At 44.1% G+C, this 19,516-nt stretch overlaps 2 protein-coding genes across 2 annotated transcripts in view; one reads left to right on the top strand and one right to left on the bottom strand.

Annotated features, from left to right (window-relative positions):
• Window positions 1-14,258, bottom strand: part of LOC144487289 (NACHT, LRR and PYD domains-containing protein 3-like) — a 136,978-nt gene extending 122,720 nt beyond the window's left edge. Inside the window, exon 1 of the mRNA XM_078205371.1 lies at window positions 14,139-14,258. Coding sequence (XP_078061497.1) covers window positions 14,139-14,258 — 120 coding nt within the window. The remainder of the gene's footprint in view (window positions 1-14,138) is intronic.
• Window positions 14,259-15,338: 1,080 nt separating this feature from the next.
• Window positions 15,339-18,285, top strand: LOC144487288 (putative G-protein coupled receptor 139). Its single transcript, XM_078205370.1, has 2 exons — window positions 15,339-15,408; window positions 17,369-18,285. The coding sequence occupies exons 1-2, from the start codon at window positions 15,339-15,341 to the stop codon at window positions 18,283-18,285; spliced, it is 987 nt and encodes a 328-aa protein (XP_078061496.1).
• Window positions 18,286-19,516: the final 1,231 nt, after the last annotated feature.

Below are 19,516 nucleotides of genomic sequence, written 5' to 3'. Positions count from 1 at the left end.
GGGGTGGCGCAGTGGTTAGCACTGCAGCCTCTCAGCGCCAGGGACCCGGGTTCGATTCCCGACTTGCGTCACTGTCTGTGTGGAGTCTGCATGTTCTCCCCGTGTCTGGGTTTCCTCCGAGTGCTCCGGTTTCCTCCCACAGTCTGAAAGACATGCTGTTCGGTGGATTGGCCATGCTAAATTCTCCCTCAGTGAAGCCGAACAGCGCCGGAGTGTGGCAACTAGGGGATTTTCACAGCAACTTCATTGCAGTGTTAATGTAAGCCTACTTGTGACACTAATAAATAACATTGAAACTGTATAAAGTGTTATATACACAGATACAGTGCTGAGGTAAAGAGAAATGGAGACATGCTCCACATTCATTACCCAGACATGGTCTAGTTTATTTTTTATAAAGAGTGACATGGTTAAATGCAGTGATAATTTAAGCAGGTTCCCTCCCTAACAGCACTGTGGGTGTACCTACACCACATAGACAGCAGCGGGTTCAAGACGGCAGCTCACCACCACCTTCTCCAGGGCAGCTAGGAATGGGCAATAAATGCTGACCTAGCCAGTGACACCCACATCACAAGAATCAATAAATATTCATCGAACCCAGCACATTGTCCAATGAAATATCAATCCATACATGGTATTAATACAGTGAGAACTCAGAAAGGGTTGATTGTAGTGTCCACAGCAGCATGGTGTAATGTAGTATTCACTGAGACAACTGAGCGTATAAACAGCGACTGGGTTGAGTGCAGTGATAACTGGGAAAGGAGCTAATGTCCGGGATTCTCCGGCTGTTCACTCGTGGGGAATTCTCTGCTCTCGTTCCCCTGCCTCTGGTTTCCTGCTAGCGTGAGGTGACTTCAATGGGAAATCCCATTGACAGCGACTCAGCAGAAGTATTTTACATTGACGACCTGGGCACCCCATCAGTTGGGATTGTGGTAGATGTGCAACTCGTTCGTATTATGTTTCTGCGCCACGCTTTAACAGAGTCTGACTGCAAACCTGCAGTCTGATCTTTTAATTGTGATGTCTTAGATCTCTCCGATTGCACGTTGCTGGTCTTGCAATTACTCCATTGCTAAAGCTTCACCAGCTTGGCACCTCATTTTGTAGCATGTCTGCAGCTCCATCTGACATATTCTCCTACACTCATCACTGGACCACTCTTGATCAATTGGCTCTGCTTGTGGGGGGCAGTTAGCGGACATGAGACTACAATAATCTTGTTCCAAATTGGTGCACAGCATGAACAGAACTTGCACTGATGGGACACAATTTACAGTTGCTCGTTGAATGGGCTCCCCGCGTCCACTGCCCTTGAGATGCTGCCCATTCAATGTGCCCCTCGGTTTATTGGATATTTTTAAAATTAGTTACTTGATTTGCTCTAAAAATAAATAAATCTTACTTCCATTGCTCTGTATGTGGGAAGTGGGCAAAAAGAACACAGAGTTATTCAGACAGATGTTTTTTTTTACCAAAAGAGAGGCTGCACTGGGAATCGAACTGAACATTGATTGCAGAAGAGATTAGATATAGCTCTTGCGGCTAAAAGTATCAAGGGATAAGGGGGCAGGGGGTGATCAGGATATTGAATTTGATGGTCAGCCATGAAAACACCGAATGGCGAATCAGGCACAGAGGTCGAAATGGCCTCCTCCTGACTCTAGTTTCAATGATTCTATGGTCACTGCCGATTCAGGTAAAGGCATTAGAGGCACGCAAATACCCACAATCGTGAAATAAGCCATCCTGTCTCTGTTCTGATATAACCACTGCCGTTGTGTTTGATGACAATACACAAAGTTCCCATCAGCGCATAGATCAAAAGAAAGTTAAGCAAATCTCAGTGACCAATATTTCCCTCCATCGCATTGAATACTGCAACATTTTATCACAGTGGATTCAACATCACTACAGGAGGTGCATTATTTAACTGAAAAGGATACTTTTATTGGAAAAGATAGGCGAGGTGATGAATGAATACTTGGTGAACACTGAAGAAAAGGAGAGGGGCCATGTTTTTGAGGAAGAGAAGGTGTTACAGGCTAATAGGCTGGCGGAAATAGATGTTCGGAGGGAGGATGTCCTGGCAGTTTTGAATAAACTGAAGGTCGATAAGTCCCCTGGGCCTGATGAAATGTATCCTAGGATTCTTTAGGAGGCAAGGGATGAGATTGCAGAGCCTTTGGCTTTGATCTTTGGGTCCTCGCTGTCCACGGGGATGGTGCCAGAGGACTGGAGAATGGCGGATGTTGTTCCTCTGTTTAAGAAAGGGAATAGAAATGACCCTGGTAATTATAGACCGGTTAGTCTTACTTCGGTGGTTGGTAAATTGATGGAAAAGGACCTTAGAGATGGGATTTACGACCATTTAGAAAGATGCGGATTAATCCGGGATAGTCAGCACAGATTCGTGAAGGGCAAGTCGTGCCTCACAAATTTGATAGAATTTTTTGAGGAGGTAACTAAGTGTGTTGATGAAGGTAGGGCAGTTGATGTCATATACATGGATTTTAGTAAGGCGTTTGATAAGGTCCCCCATGGTCGGCTTATGATGAAAGCGAGGAGGTGTGGGATGGAGGGAACGTTGGCCGATTGGATAGGTAACTGGCTGTCTGATCGAAGTCATGATGTGTAGATGCCGGCGTTGGACTGGGGTAAGCACAGTAAGAAGTCTCACAACACCAGGTTAAAGTCCAACAGGTTTATTTGGTAGCAAATACCATATGCTTTCGGAGCAATGCTCCTTCGTCCTTCTGTGTCTGTCAGACTCCATCTGGCGAAGGAGCATTGCTCCGAAAGCTTATGGTATTTGCTACCAAATAAACCTGTTGGACTTTAACCTGGTGTTGTGAGATTCTTACTGTGTCTGATCGAAGACAGAGGGTGGTGGTCGATGGAAAATTTTCGGATTGGAGGCAGGTTGTTGGCGGAGTGCCGCAGGGATCAGTGCTTGGTCCTCTGCTCTTTGTGATTTTTATTAATGATTTAGAGGAGGGGGCTGAAGGGTGGATCAGTAAATTTGCTGATGACACCAAGATTGGTGGAGTAGTGGATGAGGTGGAGGGCTGTTGTAGGCTGCAAAGAGACATAGATAGGATGCAAAGCTGGGCTGAAAAATGGCAAATGGAGTTTAACCCTGATAAATGTGAGGTGATTCATTTTGGTTGGACTAATTTAAATTAGCACGGTAGCACAGTGGTTAGCACTGCTGCTTCACAGCTCCAGGGTCCCGGGTTCGATTCCCGGCTCGGGTCACTGTCTGTGTGGAGTTTGCACATTCTCCTCGTGTCTGCGTGGGTTTCCTCCGGGTGCTCCGGTTTCCTCCCACAGTCCAAAGATGTGCGGGTTAGGTTGATTGGCCAGGTTAAAAAAAAAATTGCCCCTTAGAGTCCTGAGATGCGTACATTAGCGGGTAAAATATGTGGGGGTAGGGCCTGGGTGGGATTGTGGTCGGTGCAGACTCGATGGGCCGAATGGCCTCCTTCTGCACTGTAGGGTTTCTATGATTTCTATGAAATGTGGATTACAGGGTCAAAGGTAGGGTTCTGAAGACTGTGGAGGAACAGAGAGATCTTGGGGTCCATATCCACAAATCTCTAAAGGTTGCCACTCAAGTGGATAGAGCTGTGAAGAAGGCCTATAGTGTGTTAGCTTTTATTAACAGGGGGTTGGAGTTTAAGAGCCGTGGGGTTATGCTGCAACTGTACAGGACCTTGGTGAGACCACATTTGGAGTATTGTGTGCAGTTCTGGTCACCTCACTATAGGAAGGATGTGGAAGCGCTGGAAAGAGTGCAGAGGAGATTTACCAGGATGCTGCCTGGTTTGGAGGGTAGGTCTTATGAGGAAAGGTTGCGGGAGCTAGGGCTGTTTTCTCTGGAGTGGAGGAGGCTGAGGGGAGACTTAATAGAGGTTTATAAAATGATGAAGGGGATAGATAGAGTGAACGTTCAAAGACTATTTCCTCGGGTGGATGGAGCTATTACAAGGGGGCATAACTATAGGGTTCGTGGTGGGAGATACAGGAAGGATATCAGAGGTAGGTTCTTTACGCAGAGTGTGGTTGGGGTGTGGCATGGACTACCTGCAGTGATCGTGGAGTCAGACACTTTAGGAACATTTAAGTGGTTATTGGATAGGCACATGGAGCACAGCAGGATGATAGGGAGTGAGATAGCTTGATCTTGGTTTCAGATAAAGCTCGGCACAACATCGTGGGCCGAAGGGCCTGTTCTGTGCTGTACTGTTCTATGTTCTATGATACAGAAAAATATGGAGGGCTACGGAGAGAAGGTGGGCGAATGACAAAACTCACTCAGAGGCCTGAACAGCAACAACGAGCCTGACCTCATTCCGTGTCCTAAATGTTCTGTGGTCCCGCAATTCTCTGATAGGAAGGTGGACCAACATCTGACCACAACAATAGGTTTGAAGCATCTTAATGGAGACAGTTGAAGCAAAAATCCAGAGCCAAGTCCTGAAGCAAGAGAAGACATTTCTGCAATCTTCAATGGACGGTCTTCGAGGGATACTCAAGAGGCGAGCGTTGGAACAATGCAGATATGTTATATGAATTGAGGGATGTTACAGATATATGGAGCTCCATGTCGGGACTTGAATGCGAGTATGGTTGTTTAAAAATGCTGGGGTTTGTTGGAAAATGGGTCGCTTGTTCTGAATCATGTCAAACACAAAGTGTAATACATTTTTGAAGAAGTAAGCATTCCAAAAAAGGACTTTCCCTCCCTTTCACCCTGATTTTAATTTCATCATTTATTATGATTGTGTTTATTATGACTGCTGCAGATTTTACTTCAGCACAGCGATTGCATTTCAACACTGCGACCTTGGTCACATCCTCTTTCAACATGCCTGAGGGTGGTAAATGCTGCTAACATATGCAGAACTTGCACAAACTTTCTCTCTGTGTCTGTCTTCCTCTCTCTCTCGCTCTCTCTCCCTGTCTCTCACTCGCTCTCTCTCTCTGTCTCTCCATTTCTCTCTCTGTCCGCCTCTCTCTCTCCCCCTCCGCTCTCTCTCTCTCTCTCTCCCTATCTCTCTGTCCGTCTCTCTCTCTCACTCTCTCTCCGCCAGACATTTCAAGTTTTATTTCCTCCGAAGATCAAGTTAGCTTGAAACCAATTACAACTAAAGAAGCATGAACACATCGTTACCATTCCCTATTTAAGAATCACATAATCCAATGACATATATTTTATCATATCCAATGATGCAATTAATTGCAGCTTGATTTTATAATTTACTGTCAAAGAAATGCATCAATAAACTGAAACTTATTTCCGTCTGGAAGAAAGGGTCGCCCTGCCACAAATTCAACCTGCTGCCCTGTGACAGAATACACCACTCGATCTGTGATTCTGGACTCCAGACACATGGGAAACCATAACCATTATATTTGTTGTTGTTGTGATATTGCCCTGAGCTCCTTTCTTTCCCTTCTCTATCTCTTTATTCTATTGGTGCAAAAATGGCGGGAGTTCTCACAAGTCTTGCCATGTTCACTCTATGTGGACAAGATGCAAATTCTCTTATTTTCATTATCTCGAGTTTTCTGTCTGGATTTTCATAGATAATTAAGTCAATGCAAACTGACGGATGATCGAAAGCACTCGACAACTTACGAAGGGGGAATTCAGAGACAGAAACACCTTTCTCCAGCTGATGGATGGTGGGAGGGGAAATCGGTGCCGTTCAAATGTAATCCCCTCCCGTTCCCCACACTGGTCACATGGATTACTTGTTATCGTTTGTGATGTAGAACCTGATTGTCATTTGATGCATTTGTGAAAACCAGAAAAAAAACAACCTCACTCTTTATGACATGGCACTTGGCAAATGCGAGGATTCCTAAATCCCAAAAGGAAAGTTGAATCTGCTGCCACAACGAGTTTGCAATCTGTATAAAATGAGGAGTAATTTAAAATAATGGGAAGTAAATCTCAGACCAATTATGATGATTTTACATCTTAAAATTATCGGTTTAATGAAATAAAGAAAACAATATTATAACAATTAAAACACACAAACACATTTAAAGATTTAACAGTACAAACATTCCCTGAATGATTTTCGATATAACAAACTCAGGGTTAAAAGCCCTCTTGATAGCCCGCAATAAGGGAATGTGCGATCGCCCAAGCTTTACAGATTGCCGCTGTGAGGCTGGAAGGATAAAGATTTATGCAAGTTGTAAATTTTTTTTAAAAAAATACGTGCACGAAATGCCATATGCAAATAGCATTAAAAACAATAATTTATATTTCCATTTAATTTCCATTAAAAGCACAATGGCAATGAGTGGGATTTTAACTTCACCGAAGTGGAGCTTTTCCTCTTGAGGATTAAGAGGAAATCGGTGCAGTCTCTTCATGTCTCATGCTCTCGAAGGTTTGACGCCATTCTAAAATTTGCAAATAGCTTCCGCTCGTAATATAGGTTTGTGAAACTCTCCTTATCGTCTGACATCCCAAAAAACTGTGAATCCGGTAATGGTGCTAAATCTAGGGCCATTCCTGAAACAGATCTTTGGCAATGGGAGTGTTGAATTTTACATTCTGGAGAAGGCAATAATTGGAATCATAAAGCATTGTCCTACATTTTGCAATTAACAATTAATCTTCACCTATGCTTACTGTATTTGATGCTATCATTTCCACATCCTTTCACTCATGTTGGTCCAAGGAAAAAATCTGAGTCGGTGGGAGGAATTTTGAAACCATTAGGCGTTTAAAACACTGGCAGAATTAAGAAAAATGATTTTAAACCAGACTATAACATGCAGTAAGAAATTTGAACAACTCCCAATGATTTAAGACATATATGCTGATATTTTGAAAGTACTAAATTATTTTATAAATGTATTTCTTAAACCATCGCTCGCTCTGGTCACAGGCAGATTGTTGCAAAAGCATGATGGTAGATGGCAAAAGGACAAGCACCACATTCTACGAGAGCAATGAAACCTAGGAAATAGGCAAGTTTGATCAGTAAATTATCTAACGGTCGAACATTCAGGATAGCTTCGTGAATAGAACCAATTCACTGTCCAGATAAGTTGAATGCTTGCACGGACACGGGATCATGTGTGAGTCTGACTTGGCAATAACCTGGAGGTGCACTTGTGGGATTGTTAACTTTGAACTTAGTGGCCATGTGTCTGGTTACTATGGGACACAGGATGTTGAGGTAACCAAAAGCAAATGATACGCCTGGACTTTATGAACTAATGAAACGCCATTCTGACGGAAGGTAACGTCTATATGGCAGGTATTACTGTTGATTTATCTATATTGAAGATAATTGATTCAAGCTATTGAAAGGCGGAAGTATCTGATCAGAAAAGTGTATAATTGAGCTTTCCTAAACATTATACGTCAGAGTTTATTGGAGAAAACAGGCTGGTCTTCGTCTTCTGTGGCCGAGCGCTCTGTGAACTATCTCTCCCTGTGGCTCGCTGATCAAAGAAAAGTTACATCTGTAAACTGAGACACTGGCTTTCTAAGTCTTGTATTCTCTGATGTTTCGGCGATACCCAGTCACCTCGCAAACGCCGACAACAACTCATATCCCATGACTTTTTTCTAGTTATACTCCCCAGCGAATAAACATAGACACATTGAAGACTGAAGCAGGCGGAGGCCGTTTGGCTCTTCGAGCCTGAGCCGCCATTCAAAGAACAAAGAACAAAAAAAATACAGCGCCAGAACAGGCCCTTCGGCCCTCCAAGCCTGCACCGATCATGCTACCCGACTGAACTAAAACCCCCTACCCTTCCGGGGAAAATATCCCTCTATTCCCATCCTATTCATGTATTTGTCAAGACACCCCATAAAAGTCACTATCGTATCCGCTTCCACTACCTCCCCCAGCAACGAGTTCCAGGCACCCACCAACCTCTGTGTAAAAAATCTGCCTCGTACATCTCCTTTAAACCTTAAACCTGTGCCCCCTAGTAATTGAATTAAGTCCAATCTTGGCTCATCATCCAACTCAACAGCTTAATCCTACTGCTGACACAAAACCTTTGATCCTGTTCGCCCCAAGTGTTATATCTAGGTGGCTCTTGCACACATTCAATGTTTTAGTTCGATAAGGTGCCTCACAAAAGGTTGTTGCAGAAGATTGGGGTACACTGAGTTAGGGGTAAGGTGTTGGCGTGGATTGGGGATTGGCTATCTAACAGGAAGCAGAAAGTTGGGATAAATGGGTGTTTTTCTGGTTGGCAGTTGGTGACCAGTGGCGTGCCGCAGGGATCGGTGCTGGGGCCTCAATTGTTTACCATTTACATAGATGATCTGGAGGAGGGGACTGAATGTAGGGTATTCAAGTTTGCTGATGACACGAAGGTGAGTGGGAAAGCGAATTGCGTGGAGGACGCGGAAAGTCTGCAGAGAGATTTGGATAGGCTGAGCGAGTGGGCGAGGATCTGGCAGATGGAATATAACGTTAGCAAATGTGAGGTTATCCACTTTGGAAGAAATAATAGTAAATTGGAATATTATTTAAATGGAGAAAAATTACATCGTGCGACTGTGCAGAGGGACCTGGGGGTCCTTGTGCACGAATCGCAAAAACTCAGTCTGCAGGTGCAGCAGGTGATCAAGAAGGCGAATGGAATGTTGGCCTTTATCGCGAGAGGGATGGAGTATAAAAGCAGGGAGGTCTTGCTGCAACTGTACAAGGCACTGGTGAGGCCGCAACTGGAGTACTGTGTGCAGTTTTGGTCCCCTTATTTGCGAAAGGATATATTGGCCTTGGAGGGAGTGCAGAGAAGGTTCACCAGGTTGATACCGGAGATGAGGGGTGTAGCTTATGAGGAGAGATTAACAGATTGGGTCTGTACTCGTTGGAGTTTAGAAGGATGAGGGGTGATCTTATAGAGACATATAAGACAATGAAGGGGCTGGATAGGGTAGAGGTGGAGAGATTCTTTCCACTTAGAAGGGAAACCAGAACTAGAGGGCACAGCCTCAAAATAAGGGGGGGGGGGGCCAGTTCAGAACAGAGTTGAGGGGGAACTTCTTCTCTCAGAGGGTAGTGAATCTCTGGAATTCTCTGCCCATTGAAGTGATGGAGGCTTCCTCGTTGAATATGTTTAAATCACGGGTAGATAGTTTTCTGATCGATAAGGGAATTAGGGGTTATGGGGAGCAGGCGGGTAAGTGGAACTGATTCGCTTCAGATCAGCCATGATCTTGTTGAATGGCGGGGCAGGCTCGAAGGGCCAGATGGCCTACTCCTGCTCCTATTTCTTATGTTCTTATGTTCTATCAACTACTTCCCATGGTAATGAATTCCACAGCTCAGCACTCTTCTGGTGAAGAAATGTCTCCGAACCTCTCTCCTAAATGGGCTAACCCCGTATCCTCAGACTGTGACCTCTGGTTCTGGACTCCCCCACGGTCGGCAACATCCCCCCTGCACCTACCCTGTCTAGTCCTGTTTGAACTTTGTAAGTCACTATGAGATCCCCCCTCATTTGTCTGAACTCCAGAGAAAACAATCCTCACCTAGTCAATCTCTCCTCATACATCAGTCCCGCCGTCCCTGGAATCAGCCTAAACAATTCTTGACACCCTTGCAAACACTATCACCCCATCACTTGCCTTCAGGCCTTCATTTCCCACGGAAAACCGCTTTGCAATGGACAATTTACTCCGTTTTTCCATCTAGGGAGGTTGCAGACCTGTTCAGTTTATTGTTGCTGTACTTTCTGTAATCATTGGTGTCTTCATCATCACGAAAGAGATAGTGTTGGGCAAGAGATGGCAGGGGAAATAGCAAATGCACTAGTGGTAATTTAACAAAATTCACTGGACTCTGGGGTGGTTCCCGCAGATTGGAAAAAAGCAAATGTGATGTCACTGTTTACAACATAAGGTAGATAAAGGCAGTTAACCATAGGCTGGTTAGCTCAGGTTCTGGAGTCGGGGAAATGCTTGAATCTACCACCAAGGTTGAAATAGCGAGACATCTGGATATAAATTGTCCTAATGGGAAGACGCAGCTTGGGTTCATGAAGGGCATGGTCGTGTTGGTCTAATTTGGTGGAATTCTTTGAGAACATTACGAGCGCAGTGAACAATGGGGAACCTGTGGATGAGGTGTATTTGAATTCCAGAAGGCATTTGGCAAGGCGCCGGACCAAAGTCTGCTGCATAAGACAAAAGAGCAGTGTTACGGGTAATGTATTAGCATGAATAGAGGATTGTTTAACTAACAGGAAGCAAAGAGCAAGGTTAAATGGGTGCTTTTTTGATAGGCAATCAGTGATGAGTGGTGTGCCTCAGGGATCAGTGTCGGGACCGCAATTGTTTGCGATTGACATAGATTACTTCGAGTTGGGAACCAAGTGCAGTGTGTCAAAATTCGCAAACAACACTAAAATGAGTGGCAGAGCAAAGTGTACAGAGCACACTGAAAGTCTGCAAAGGGATAGTGACAGTCTAAGTGAGTGGGCAGAAGTCAGGCAGATGGAGTATAATGCTGGTCAATGTGAGGTCATCCATTTCGGTATTCATAACAGCAAAATTGCCTATTATTTAAATGGTAAACAATTACAGGATGCTGTTGTGCAGAGGGACATCAGTTTCCTTGAGCATGAATCACAAACAAGTTGGTTTGCAAGTGTAGCAGATAATTAAGAAGGCAAATTAAATGTTGTACTTCATTGCTGGAGGGATGGAGTTAAAAAAAAAACAGCCAGGTTATGTTGGTGCTGGTGAGGCCACACCTGGAGTACTGTGTACAGTTTTGGTCTCCTTACTTGAGAAAGGATACACTAACATTGGAGGGGTGCAGAGGAGATTCACTCGGTTGATTCTGGAATTGAGAGGGCTGTCTTATGAGGAGAGATTGAGTAGACTGGGACCATTTACTGGAACGACGGAGGTTGAGGGGCGACCTGATAGATGTCTACTAGATTATGAGGGCTTGGACAGAGTGGATAGTCAGAAGCTTTTTCCCAGGGTGCAAGAGTCAATTACTAGGGGGCATATGTTTAAGGTGCGAGGGGCAAGGTTTAAAGGGGATGTATGAGGCAAGTATTTTAGACAGGGGGTGGTGGGTGCCTGGAACTCGCTGACGGGGGAAGTAGTGGCAGCAGATACGATCGTAACTTTTAAGTGGCTTCTTGACAAATACATGAATAGGATGGAAATGGACGGATCTGGTCCACAGAAGGGTAGGGGGTTTCAGTTCAGTTGGGCAGCATGGTCGGTGCAGGCTTGGAGCGCCGAAGAGCCTGTTCCTGTGCTGTCATTTTCTTTGTTCATATTCTTTATACTCATTGGAATTCAGAAGAATGAGGGGAAATGTTATGGAAACAGATAAGATTATGAAGGGAATAGATAAGGTAGATGCATGGAAATTGTTTCCACTGGCAGGCGAAATTACAACTGGGGGCATAGCCTCAAAATAAGGGGAAGCAGATTCCGGACTGAGTTGAGGAGGAACTCCTTCACCCAAGGGTTGTGAATCTGTGAACTTCCATGCCCAGTGAAACAGTTGACACTACCTCATTAAATATTTTTAAGACAAGGATAGATAAATTTTTGAACAGTAAAGGAATGGAGGGTTGTAGTGAGCGGGCGGGTAAGTGGAGCTGAGCCAACAAAAAGACCAGCCATGATCATATTGAATGACGGAGCCGGTACCAGGGGCCAGATGACCCACTCCTGCCCCTAGTTCTTTCTGATTTCTCCATCCTTATTAATTTTTCGGACGTTCTTTGCTGTTTTTCATATGTTGCCAAATCTTCTCACCTGGCACTCATGTTTTCTGAATGATAAGACGTTTCTTTCAATCTGATTTTCTAGTTAAGTTCAATAGTTAGACACTGTTAGCCTCAGAGTCGTTGTACCTGGATGGAATGTATATATTTATAATATTGTGACATTTTTTTTCCAAATATCTGCCACTTCATCTCTGTTATATCTTTTAACTTTTTATCCAGTTGATTTTATTTCCGTATAGTCCCCCCTATCCTGTGAATACTGTTAGCGGACCTTGAAACCACCTCCACAAGTGAATTCTTACATTTAGTACTTCTCAGCGATACCGAAACTGATTTGAGATCCTAATTTCCAAAACTGTGATCAGTTCTCTCTATTTTAGCAATGATATTTTTATTTTTACAGAATGAGCCCTCCAGTTTTCCCCTAGCTTCCGGTCCATCCTAAATGCAACCTACGCTTGAATATTCAAGTCCCAGTCTTTGTCATCTTAAATTCATGTCTGTGCAATGGCTATCATTTCTGGGCTATTTATTTATATTTCGTTTAGTTCTACCTATTCCAGTTTTTTTTTGTTCTCTCCATAATTATATGCTTCTGCATTCTTAGGAAACTCTGTTCTCTCCTGCCGCTCTCTGATTACATTTCCCTTATTGATAACCTGCTCTCTAAATGTTGTCTTCTCTTTTTAAATGATCCATCATCTCTGTCTCCGCCCCTTCTATTGTAATTCACACTCGGATCCAGCGTTGGGCCTTGTTACTGGCGGCCGATTAAAACCCTCTGGAGCATTGCCCTGGGACTCGAATGGCTAATGCGGACACACTGAGTCACATTCCGTTGCCCACAACCCTGGCGTATTTACCACCATTAGTAGAGGTTGCGATGACCTGAACGTGTGGAGACATTGTCAATTGCCCACAAGGCAGATAAAAGTCTGAACACAAAAAAGATCCAACCTAATCCAAGATAAGGCACACGATGTTAGACAGTGCATTCCAAGGACAACCCTCTGAAGAAATTAAGCCCTATTTCTTTGAGACAGCTGGTCTTAGTGTCGAGGATGCAAACATGTTTTGGGGATCCAAATAAATTGTTCCAGCCCCAGGATGGTGCCCAATATCAACGAGGCTACATAATGGGAGCGTCAAGAAGGAAGATGCTCCATCTGGTGGCATGGTCTTGATTCTGACATTACAGACTTGTTTAAAAATGTGTCCATCATTGGGAAAATCAAAAGTTCTCACCCTTAGCTTTCGTGCACCCATGGCAGTGGCCCTGCAGCGCCTGGGTTCATGTACCTGGGCTAAGTGCTTCTTTAGTGTTTGAGAATGAGCTTTGATCTTGTTCGATTCCTGTCCTGCTTTCTCCATAACGATGCGAGGGACCCATCGGGTCCATCCCCTAAATTCCATACCTGAACCAGTTCAGACATTGCAAAAAATGTTTTTGTCCTCACAGAATCAAAAATTCTCATTTGTCTTTCCTCTTGGGGCTCCATCCGCCCCGTCAAGTTTGGGAAGAGTAGTCTCATCTGGTCAGCATAGTCGCACAGTGCTTCGCTCTGCTGTCTCAGTTCCGGGTCCCGGGTCCAGTTCCGGCTTCGGCAGCCTACCTGTGTGGAGTTTGCACGTTCTCCCCTTGTCTGCTCTGGTTTCCTCCCACAGTCCAAAGATGTGCGGGTTAGGTTGATTGGCCATGTTCAATTGTCCCTGGTGTGAGGGAGACTAGCAGGGTAAATGCATGGGTTACAGAGATAGACCCTGGGTTGGATTGTTGTCGGTGTACGCTCGGTGGGCTGAACGGTTTCCTTCTACACCACGGTTCTTTGGTACGAAGCTGACATCCCATTATCAGTTCCTCTGGGGTAACACGTCTTTTTGCGTACAGTGTGGTCCTGTCATTCGGATCCACCCCGCAGCACTGGTCAAGAAGATTGTCACTGCCAGTGTCACTGCTCAGCTTGAAAGTAACTCTGCACTTGCCCCTCTGGATAGTGAAGTTATGGAGTGAGAGCTGGAGGGTGAAAGTATTGGGCCTCCAGACTAAAGTGGAACTTGAGGATGAATCTGCATAGTAACCCTGTTTCTCTCTCTTTGATAAAGAAGGCCCCTTTTCGGTTTACAACACATAACCCAGTCCCACCTTTAAAGGACCTCCGTCAAAGCAGCAAGAGATGGAAAGGATCTCTTGTCAGTGGAAGTGCTGGAGAGGCACTGACCTGAGGGGTGGGGGTGATGTTGTGACGATCACGAAGGGCACAGGAGAACATCGGCTGTTCTCCCCAAGGGTTTAGTGGCGTGTGTGCAGCCTTATTGGCCGGGTTAGAGACCCAATGAGAAGCAGCCACCGGGGGATTTTAGTCCTGTAACTTTACCTGGAGCAGAGTTGTAGGTTCCGTGGTGAAGACTCCCAGACTGTTTACTGAAGGAGTGGTAAAGGTTTTAGTGATGGGAAACTGGCGCTTGGCTGAATTATTGCAGTAATATTCTAACATGTCTCTTTAAATCTCCTTGTGCCCTTGCACTTCCTCGAACTTCATTTCATCCAGTGCCATCAGCCAAAACCAGTAATCCTGGTGTGCTCTGTAGTTGCCTGCTACGGTTTGAGGAAGAATTCATTATTTTTATAATCCATTCCTTCTGAAAAAAGATTAACATTTGCTTTGCTTTACCTATTACCGACTGAACCGGCTTTTTGCGATTTATGCACGAGTGCCCTAAATATTCCTGTGTGGCAGGACTGCAGACATCTCCATTTTAATCATCTTCTGCTCATTTATCTTCCCACCAAAAACTGAAGATATCTCCATTTTAATCATCTTCTGCTCATTTATCTTCCCACCAAAATGTATAACATCACATTTTTCGACATTACAACCAACTGCCAAGGTTTTTCCCACTCACTCATCCGGTCTATATCCGTCTCTAAACTCTTTGTGCCACCCTCACCACTTGGCTTTCCAGCTGTGTTGGAGTGAGCAGGAGTGACAAGATGAGAGATGTGGGGAATCAGACTCACAGATAAATGATAAAAGACGCAAAGAGTGGCGCTAAATTGAAGAGATGGGATGGTGAAATTCGTTTGAAATGGAAGAGAGACAGAATCAGAAAGATTAATTTGGGGAGAAAAGATGGCGAGGGAGCAGATGAAGAGAATTTGCGAAAATAATGAAAATCGAGATGAGGGATCGTTAATAAGAGCAAGGACTGTGAAGGGAAATTAGTCAGCGAGGGGATTGGTCAAGGGAATCGAAAGCAGTGTCCAGTTTTCAAATGTAAAATCCGTGGTGAAGGGCTTGGTTTAGAAATCACCAACATTGCACAGTTGGCTTACTGTCAACATCGACCGCAACCCCAAAAGACTCATATGTTTTGCTACAATCCCTAATGAGATCTACAGAGAGAGAACAGCTGGTGTCAGCAGCTTGTTTGTTAACCAAACTGTGACTAATATCATTGGGGATGTGTGAATTTGTCATCACCAAGCAGCTATTTCACAATAAATAAATCCTTCATTTCCCTTCACTCTCTCAGTGTCCAGGAGGACTCGAGCACGGATCCTTAACGCACGGAAAATGCGTTGGACACCAATTTCAGACGCAGCAGCTGTATACTATCCGACACTCGCAACTGTCGGGGTACCTGGTAAGTTACTTTGACCTCTTGAAGTTTTGAACTTGCTTCTGGTTTATTTTCTGTACCGGCTAAATATATTACGTTTGGCTGTGATTCTGAGTGAAAGGTGTTATTGTTCTTTAACCTTGTTTATTTGAAGATAAGAATAAGCATCTGCTGTAGAATGATGTTCATGTAGATATTTTGTCAATTCATCCCTTCGGACTTCTGCTGTTGTCTTCCCTACTGTGTTATAGTTTGATGTTGCTTTCCTTCCTTGCCCTTGTACATTTTGATATTAAAGTTTTCTTCTGAATAGTTATATTTTTTAATTTTTGAAGTATCTTTTCCTCCTCCCTTGGCACGTTGTTACCACCTACTAGCTTCATTTTCAATGATACACTGTCTTTATAATGTGGTTGGCACTGCTGCTTCACAGCTCCAGGGTCCCGGGTTCGATTCCCGGCTCGGGTCACTGTCTGTGTGGAGTTTGCACATTCTCCTCGTGTCTGCGTGGGTTTCCTCCGGGTGCTCCGGTTTCCTCCCACAGTCCAAAGATGTGCGGGTTAGGTTGATTGGCCAGGTTAAAAATTGCCCCTTAGAGTCCTGAGATGCGTAGGTTAGTGGGATTAGTGGGTAAATATGTGGCCTGGGTGGGATTGTGGTCGGTGCAGACTCGATGGGCCGAATGGCCTCCTTCTGCACTGTAGGGTTTCTATGATTCTATGAATGTAGTGTAGTGTTTTCGTTCTGCTGCTTTTACCTCAGTTTCTTATCCGTTCATCCTGGTGGGTAACTTCTTCCCTGCTGCTTATATCATAGTTGTCTTGTTCCCTGGTGTTCTGTTCATCATTGGTATTGGTGGGTCCCTCAGCCCGTTGATCCTGGAGATTCCCACCTCTCCAGCTGTGGGTTCTGCTCAGTTTTATTTTAACCATTTGAAATTGCGAGAGATCGCCATCTAAAGGCTCACACATAGCATTGCAGCTGCAAGATGCGACATCACAATAATGTATGCCAACACCATGCACTGGATAGTCAGGATATTATGATGCGGAGATGCCGGCGTTGGACTGGGGTGAACGCAGTAAGAAGTCTCACAACACCAGGTTAAAGTCCAACAGGTTTATTTGGTAGTAAATACCATTCTCTTTCGGAGCGCTGCTCCTTCGTCAGATGGAGTGGATATCTGCTCTCAAACAGGGCACAGAGACACAAAATCAAGTTCCAGAATACTGATTAGAATGCGAATCCCTACAGCCAGCCAGGTCTTAAAGGTACAGACAATGTGGGTGGAGGGAGCATTAAACACAGGTTAAAGAGATGTGTATTGTCTCCAGACAGGACAGCCAGTGAGATTCTGCAAGTCCAGGGGGCAAGCTGTGGGGGTTACTGATAATGTGACATAAATCCAACATCCCGGTTTAGGCCATCCTCATGTGTGCGGAACTTGGCTATCAGTTTCTGCTCAGCGACTCTGCGCTGTCGTGTGTCGTGAAGGCCGCCTTGGAGAATGCTTACCTGAAGATCCAAGGCTGAAAGCCCGTGACTGCTGAAGTGCTCCCCCACAGGAAGAGAACAGTCTTGCCTGGCGATTGTCGAGCGGTGTTCATTCATCCATTGTCGTAGCATCTGCATGGCTGACTGTAGGGATTCGCATTCTAATCAGTATTCTGTAACTTGATTTTGTGTCTCTGTGTCCTGTTTGAGAGCAGATTTCCACTCCATCTGACGAAGAAGCAGCGCTCCAAAAACTTATGGTATTTGCTACCAAATAAACCTGTTGGACTTTAACCTGGTGTTGTGAGCTTCTTACTGTAGTCAGGGTATTAACATAGAACGCCAGGAGTGGGGATTCCAGTACACTTAACTTCAAATGAAAGTGATTCCTGCAGATTGCTTTAATTTTAGCTTCGACCAGTTATTGTAATGTCAATTCACCATTATTATGGGCCCAATATATTACTGTTTTCTATTCTATTTCTCACAGTGAACCTCGTAACAATCGCCATCCTGTCGATCAAAAACTGTGGCCTGTCGAAATGCATCACCTGTTACCTGGTGGCGATGGCGACAGCGGATCTCATGGTCATTGTCTGCAATGTAATCTTACACCGCATTGCTACAATGTATTTGTATGACACCTACCTGCTCTACACTCCCATTTGCAGATTCATTCTCTACATGTCCCCGGCTGCCATTGACATTTCTGTTTGGTTGACGGTCTCTTTTACCTTTGATCGCCTTGTGGCCATTTGCTACCAGAAGCTGAAACTAAAATACTGTACCGAGAAAACCGCTGCTGTGGTTATCAGCATTGTGACTTTGCTGTTCTGTTTAAAGAACATTCCCTGGCCATTCGCTTATTCTTCCTATTATAGCAGGAGAGAGCACGGTTGCTTATTATCACCATTTTTTTATATTTTGCCCGCTTGGATAGCATTCTCTTGGATTGAGCAGATGTTAACCCCAGTATTTCCATTCTTACTGATTTTGTTATTTAACACTGTCACGGTCAAACGCATTTTAATAGCCAATCGTGGCAGAGTGAGCCTCCGGCATCACAGCAATGACGGGCATGAAAAGGACCCTGAGCTGATCAATCGCAGAACATCCATTGTGTTGTTATTTGCAATATCCAGTAGTTTTATCCTGCTCTGGATGACAGCAGTTATACATTTTTTATATTACAGAACTGCAGCAGCCTTCAATCGCAGATCGAAATTAAATGCTTTCCCCATGTTCCAAGAGGCTGGAATTATGCTGCAGCTTCTGAGCTCCTGCACTAACACAGCTATTTACACAATAACCCAGCGAAAGTTCCGAAACATTCTACTCAATGTGCTCACATATCCCTTTGCACTGATTTGGAAATCAATTAAAAATGGGGAGAGGGAACATCAGTGAAGACAAACTCCCATTCTGATTGTCACACTAAAACTAGATCAAAATCATCGAATCCAATCAGCTCAGTATCAAAATATTTTAAATGCGTGATTAAAGTCCACTGGGTCTGAAAACGTAGCTCAACATTAAATTTACTATCACCAGCAATGAAATAGATGGTAAATACATGTTATACATTTATAAAAGCAGACTAATTTTTCAAGCTAGTTTCAAAACAATGTCAGAAAAGTAATTGTCCACGTGGACTGCCGACTAGAGATATGCTTATTTCCTCTAAACCAGTCCAAACATTTCACCCAATTTGCATCCATGTGGTGATTAATCCTCTTCACTATTTCAGGACTTCCTTAATATGTAATTCAATGCCCGCGGTAATTTAAGAACCGCGAGTCCACGTCAAACCTGAAATATAATGTGTTAATCAGAGTTGAAATAACTTCCACTTTCAACAGATTGTTCTATCGGTGTTGAATAGTATCTGTTAAGTTTGAAGTCAAGACTCTATTCAAAAGAGAGACGTAAAACAGCGGAAAGAGGAATTTCAGATGAGTAGATTGAGCCAGTATGTTGCAGTCTATAAAAAAGTGCTGGAAAATTTCAGCAGACCTGAGAGCATCTGTGGAGAGAGAATAGAGCTACTGTTTCGAATCGTGAGGACTCTTTGACAGAGCTCTATTCTCTCTCTACAGATGCTGTCAGACCTGCTGAGATTTTCTAGCATTTTCTGTTTTTATTTCATGTTCCAGAATCCGCAGTATTTTGCCTTTAAATTATGATTCGGTTTATGTTTTGCTTTTTATTTTAAATGTGGGTGGAAATGCAGCGAGGCTGACTAGGTGAACAGATGGCATTGAAAAGAGGGGGATCAGTTTGGCTGGAAACATTGCCACAGAGAGAGAGTCATTAATTGATGAGGGTTGGAGGATGGAAGTGTGAGGGAGGTGGAAATAGGTGATTGAAGTGTTGATCTCACACACATGGCAAACGATGAAGAGCCTTAGCTGTAATCAGTAATCACCGAAATAAACTAGATGGGCGGAAATGAACTAGACGGCAACAGAGTGGCGAATGGAAATGTGAACGTTTTCAATAAGAACAGAGGTTCCTGAGCAAATGCATAATTTGTTGGTGGCAATGATCAGATGCGGGTTGTACGAAGAGCCTGAGAAACAGTATCACAGAGAAATGGAGCTGGGATGGATGTTGCATGATGAGTGGAGGGTAGCAGTGG

The sequence above is a fragment of the Mustelus asterias genome, unplaced genomic scaffold (genome assembly GCF_964213995.1).
Source record: "Mustelus asterias unplaced genomic scaffold, sMusAst1.hap1.1 HAP1_SCAFFOLD_702, whole genome shotgun sequence".
NCBI classification, from domain to species: domain Eukaryota; kingdom Metazoa; phylum Chordata; class Chondrichthyes; order Carcharhiniformes; family Triakidae; genus Mustelus; species Mustelus asterias.
Note: the sequence above shows the minus strand (reverse complement) of the source record. Positions and strands in the feature narration are given on the sequence as shown.